The sequence below is a fragment of the Hippocampus bargibanti genome, linkage group LG02 (genome assembly GCF_051943395.1).
Source record: "Hippocampus bargibanti isolate YZ-2025 linkage group LG02, ASM5194339v1, whole genome shotgun sequence".
Lineage (NCBI taxonomy): Eukaryota > Metazoa > Chordata > Actinopteri > Syngnathiformes > Syngnathidae > Hippocampus > Hippocampus bargibanti.
The window spans coordinates 23,660,335-23,666,334 of record NC_142735.1 but is presented as its reverse complement, the minus strand read 5'-3'; the positions used below and the strand labels follow the sequence as shown (position 1 = coordinate 23,666,334).

Below are 6,000 nucleotides of genomic sequence, written 5' to 3'. Positions count from 1 at the left end.
CACCATCTCGCCCCCCTCACCTCACGCTTCATGATTTTATCAGCTGAGGAGCTCTCAACGTGCACTCGTATGTTACCGCTGCAGAAAACTCGGTTCCTTTCGAGTTTGACTGGAACAGTTTAAATGGATCGTGAGCACCGAAGCGTCACGTTTACCTTGTCCGAAAGGATTTGTTTGTGCCCATTTTGTTAAGAATATTGAATGGTTTGGTGCCTTTCACTTTCTGCAGCCTTGGCCATTTATTTTGATAAGGGGATGATGTCCAGCACAGAGCCATAGCCATAGCCCATAATAATTGACACCGTGTCCTCTGAGGTATCCAAACTCATAGTACATATCCACCTGGTGAGTTGGCGGCATATGAAAAGACTGCAGCTGCAAGAGGAGGTGTATTATTGCTTTGGCTTGTAACAACAACATCAAAAAAATCTGTCGGGGAGTTCATAAATTATATTTCCTTTTGCTCCCCCAACAACAACAATATATATATATATATTCAGTTCTGGAGGTCACCTCAGGTTCGCTTGCCTTTGACAGTGGGAAATAATCGTTGTGTGTATAAAGGATCCATTCTTTTGTTTTGTATGTACAATACGTCTGCTTTCTTCCAAAGGCACATTTACAGTATCTCATCTCATTTGAGTCATTCATGTGTTTAAAAAAATGTGTTGCATCCCACTCATATCAGGTTCCCCTTGATTAGCAGTCTTACCTAAGCCTACCCACATACGTACGTACCCTCCTACCATAGCGACCAGTTGTCCTAACCACCTACTGACCGAAATGTAGTGGTACCTCTACTTAAGAAATTGCTAGGTTGGTGAAAAAAATTCTGAATGAGAAAATGTTGTACGTTGAGACACATTTTCCATGTCTATGACTTAATCCGTTACTAGGTCCCCAAAATTCAGATATAAATGTCTTTTAAAGTGGAGAAATGCATCATAATATGGAACAAATATGTTACAATTAGATTATTGCAAAATATATGATAGTTGTGCATATTGTAAAAAAATAAAATAAAAAAAGAAAATAGTAAATTATACAAATAAGGGTCCTTGAACTTTCAACTGGATCCTCATCATCTTTTGTCCCTCTTTAGGCGATGTTCTCTCTCTTTCTCAGACGTGGTTTATATAAAGAACCAATCCGAGGACATTTGTTTGTGTCGACTTTTAACAATCCTTCAGAAATGTCCAAGGTAAACATCAGTTGAGTGAACGATCGCCCGGCTGGTGAACGTAAAACTATCAGAACGTGCCGTGGCGAGAGCGCTGCATAGACACATATGTATCTTTCTACACACATATGATCGAGTTCCAACTTTCATATCTTGAAATTTCTTTCGTAACAATATTTTTTCCGACCGAGGCATTTCATAACCGAAAAATTTTGTATGAAGAGATGTTCGTAAGTAGATATACCACCGTACATGCGGACCTAATCTTCTTATTATCGCAAACACACTTCCTACACACCTAGCTAAACTATACGAATGACACTATATTTGATACTACTTTCAAAACCGGCTAATCCGAGCAACCTACCTACATACAGTACCTGTCAATCTACCCTCCAACCATATTAATGATCTTACCCACCTACTTCTTGATGGGCTAAGCTATTCTAGTTGTGTATGTCTTTAGTGATAATTTTAGCAGATCCTCGCAAAACAACAAGCTTAGTTTACAGTCTGCATGACTAGCAAACCCAATCCCTGACCAATCTACCTAAATTAAAAACCTGGATAGCAAAGGAATGTCCGTCGTGAGGCAGTCTCGTCCGCCCTAATGTTTCAGATGCCACTGACTGATGTGGCCTTTGTCTGCTCGCATCTGCCATTGTCAGACTCTGGCGTAAGATCGCTGGCTCCATTTCGGATCCCTGTGCGGATCGCCATTACCCTCATCATCACTTGGCCGCAGGGAACGCCGCCCGTCTCTCCACGACGCAGCTGCCTTCACCGATGCGATGGCACAAGCCGCCCCCAGGGTTTAACGTTGCTCGTGGAGCTGTTGCAGTCCATTTCAGACGCTCTACTTGTTCGCCTTGTCGCCTGAAGCGCAAATCCAGCGCAGAAGAGTTGGCAACGGGCGGAATGTCTGTTTGCTCAGCTGCTTCAGCTCAACTTTAAGATGAGTCTTGCTAGTTGTGAAAGGCAGTGGTTAAAATAAAAACGGTGTCGGCGTCGGCAACATTACAATCTTCCATGTCAACTCATTTTGGGTCCAAACTTTGCAGGGTCATTGAAAGAGCTGAAGAAGAAATTAGCCAAACATGAAGGAATGAGTAGTTGGGCTGGAAAATGACAAGCGTAGATTGTTTGGACTGGCTGGTCCTACTGGAAAAATAGCACATTTGAGTGTCACTACTCGAACTCCAGACACATCCTACAAAAGAAATAGAAAAGGCTGCTGTTTTGGTTTGAGACAGTCTCGTTTCTTCCAAAAACAAATTGTGCTGCATTTTATTTCATTGCTGCAAAACTTGAAACTAATATGCTTAAGCAGTTCTGGGAAAGCCAATATTTGCCATTTTGACTCCTCACTTCACAGTGCGCCGTCGTCAAGTCCATTCATTGCGTATGCGGTGGGAAGTGGCTTCCATTGAATGAAGCCTTGCCGGGCTTGGGTGGTTCAGGCGGCTTCCGCGACAGTTAGTCACCTCCGATTAAACCACTTTTGGATAAGCGGTTTGGAAACTATCTGGATAGATAGTTTTGAGCGGCACAAATGCGTCTCTAATTGGAGAAAGGCTTGCGCGAGTGATTTTTCAAACTTATTTATTTGCCATTTTTGGCGGATTTATTTCCAAGTAATGGCATGAAGACAATGAAATGGGGATACATCGCAGACACATGGGCAACTTGAAAATCGCAAAAGCATTGATGCTTGATGGAGGGAATCGATTGAAACGCCATTTCATCGCACGGACATTTTTTAATAGAATTCATTTATAACAAATGTGATATTTTTTTTCCATTTCTCATACAGACTTCTTTCCCCACCAGTGTGACCTAAGTAAGAAAATAAAAAGAATTCCCTTTATTCGGAAAAAAAATACACTGACAACTAATCAAAGTTAATTGTATGACCTTTTTAACATTTTTTTTGGTGCGGGTGCGGGGGGGGGGGGGGGGGTGTAATTTCATGTCTTCATTTTTAGTCTACGCATCCAGCCGAGAGTTAGATAGAGAGAGCAGAGGGACACAACGTTTATTTCTGTTAATGACACTCCAAGCTGAACATGTGATCTTGGGGCGGGGCGGCAGCATTTTCTGGACTCATTGCTGGAGTAACTGCAGATTGGATGTTCTTTTTTGTTGTTTTGTTTATCACAACCTTTTTTTAATAATTGATGCCTTTTGGTGTTATTTACATACACACAAAGTGAATGTTGAAGGAGACTTTTTTCCCATCATGAGTTCAAGTAATATGTTATTGGGTTTAGAATCAATAGGGCAGTGCATAGTATTAAGATAGAGAAAGTGCAAATCTTCCTTTCTGGGCGAACTTCCGGGCCATCCTGCAAAGTTTTGACTGTACATCTTACATAAACAAACAAACAAACAAACAAACAAAACACCTAAGCAACATCATAACAGTACTTTTGTCTGAAAAAAACATGAACATAACTTATTGTGTTTGTAAGGAAAAGAAAAATCTGGAATGCACATCCATGAAGCCAACACAAATAGAGAATCATGGTCAAAGATGCCAATCAATGTCATTTTTTTTTCATGTCTGTGTGTGCGAAATTTCAGATCAAAAAATGATTTATCATGATGGACCCACCCATTTTCTGTCTCGATCTCGTTAACGGTAATGATGAATATGGTTTGAAAGTTCAGAAATCTTGCAAGCCATCTATCATAAAAAATAAAAAGTCCCGCACCTTTAACAAAATAACGCCGTGAATATTTCTCTCTCTTAAATACCAATGTTTGTGATGAGTGTGTGTTTACGAATTTTCAATAAAAAAAATAAATATATATTTAGTTATTTGTCTTGTCGGCTATTCGATCGCCATTTTTCTTCACTAACTTCAGCATTGACTTTTAAAATGTGGACGAAATGTCAAGATCAAACTTCAGTGGCATTTGTCTTTTATTACAGCCACCATATTGACCACTACAATGTTTTTTTTTTTCGTTTGCTTTGACTATTTTGTCTCACGCGCAATAATGCATGCGGATCTGATCTTAGAGGTCACGCTCATTTTGAATGATTGACAGCATTAACGCTGTCCCCCTCTTGTAAAATGTTTATTCTTGAAAAGCTCAAATTTTCCCATTTTCCTTCCAGGTCAATGAACTAGTCACACCGAACCAGCCACGGGTAAGGCCACTGAAAATGACAAAATAAGCTTCAAAATGTTGCTTGCATATATAATCTCATGTGACATTGTGAATCTGAGTGTAAATGAACATATACTGTATATATTTACATATATATATATATCTTGACATATCGGCTGAATACTCAAAAGATGCACTGAAATGGTATAAAAAACAGGCATAAATATAAGGCACTAAATACAAAATGGGAAAAGGAATACTCGAGAAACGCTTTTAAATAACATTAAATAACACACAATGCTCTTTTTTTGTACTTTGCCCAATTGTGTGGAGCGGAGAGTGACAGACGGCTGGTGTACCTTTCCACAAGACACCTGTCGGGAGTCGGATATCATGACTTAACACGTTCATTTATTGCAGGAGAAAAAATGCATCGAGTCAGAATTGTGTCCTACTGATGTGCATTCCAGTGAAACATCACTTTCCCCACACCATTCTGAAGCGTTCCCAGGCTATAGCGTTTTGTTTTCTAATGTGTATAGTATTTAGAATATGATTGTTATTTCACATATGATTATATATATATATATATATATATATATATATATATATATATATATATATATATATATATATATATATATAAACTTATGTAATATATCCTTCTCATAATCCTGACATGGAAGAACTAAGATAATCAATAGCAGCAACTTCATACTTTGCTCATCCCTGTTGATTCCATAAAGCCCCAATTTATCGGATGGGAGGTGTATCAAAGACAATCGGGGCAAAGACTGGATCTCTGCCTTTTTTTTGCCTTCTTTTGGTCGATCCATGTGCTACAAACTCAAAATGTAAATCTTGCACAAACAGCTTGAAGAAAAGGGAACATTTGTATGATGTCGATTATTATTCTTTCAGCGTGTAAAAAAGAAGAAATATACACATTTTTCAAAATAAAAGAAAAAAAAATCACATCAGCTGTATAATAGAGTTCTAAAAAACTAAATTAATCATTTGATTTATTCCATAGATTTTTTCCGTATGTCCCCTCGCAAACTAGAGTTGACGAACATTGAGACAGGATGAGTGGGGGGGTTACTTCAATGTCAGGGTCCATTCAAGCATTGTCTGGATTTTCCCGATGAGTGCGATAGTGATTTCTTTTTCTTTACAATGTGCGTCAAGTTCACCCCTCCGACCCACGTTCTTCCGATGCCTTTCGTAACACTTTCGCCCAGCTTGAGTCTTGTTCTCTGCCGGGTTCATTTGCTCCCAATTAAATCCTTGAAGCCCCACCCAGAAAAATCCAACGATGTGCTTCAATGGTCCGGATTCCATCGCTTGGTGACAAGGCCAATTTAAGCTTGAATTGGGGAAATACTTGGTCCTCCGGGCAATCTTTGTTTTTTATTTTATTTTATTTTTTTATTTTTAATGTTTTGTTTTGTTTGTGGCAGTTTCATGTCACACATCCAACATTAAATGAGTTGTTTGCAAGAAGTTTTTACTTTCTCAAGCAGTAATTTATGGCTCAGAAGAGAGGTGCAACTGAGTTTTCTTCTTTTTTTTCCCACCTTTCCCTCTGATGCTGAGTCCTTTACGTTGCATAGTGATCAAAACTTCCCAGATACTCTAATCCAGCCCTGTAGCAGAATTGGTATTGATCCTGAGGGGGAAAACACAAACAAAAGGATTTTGGC

General features: G+C 39.1%; 1 protein-coding gene across 39 annotated transcripts in view; it reads right to left on the bottom strand.

Annotated features, from left to right (window-relative positions):
• Positions 1-4,947: 4,947 nt before the first annotated feature.
• ptprda (protein tyrosine phosphatase receptor type Da) overlaps positions 4,948-6,000 on the bottom strand; it is a 348,859-nt gene continuing 347,806 nt past the window's right edge. For all 39 annotated transcript variants that reach the window (XM_088990303.1, XM_088990302.1, XM_088990306.1 and 36 more), the window contains one exon: positions 4,948-5,966. In XM_088990303.1, coding sequence (XP_088846429.1) covers positions 5,898-5,966 — 69 coding nt within the window. In that variant the 3' untranslated portion in view covers positions 4,948-5,897. The remainder of the gene's footprint in view (positions 5,967-6,000) is intronic.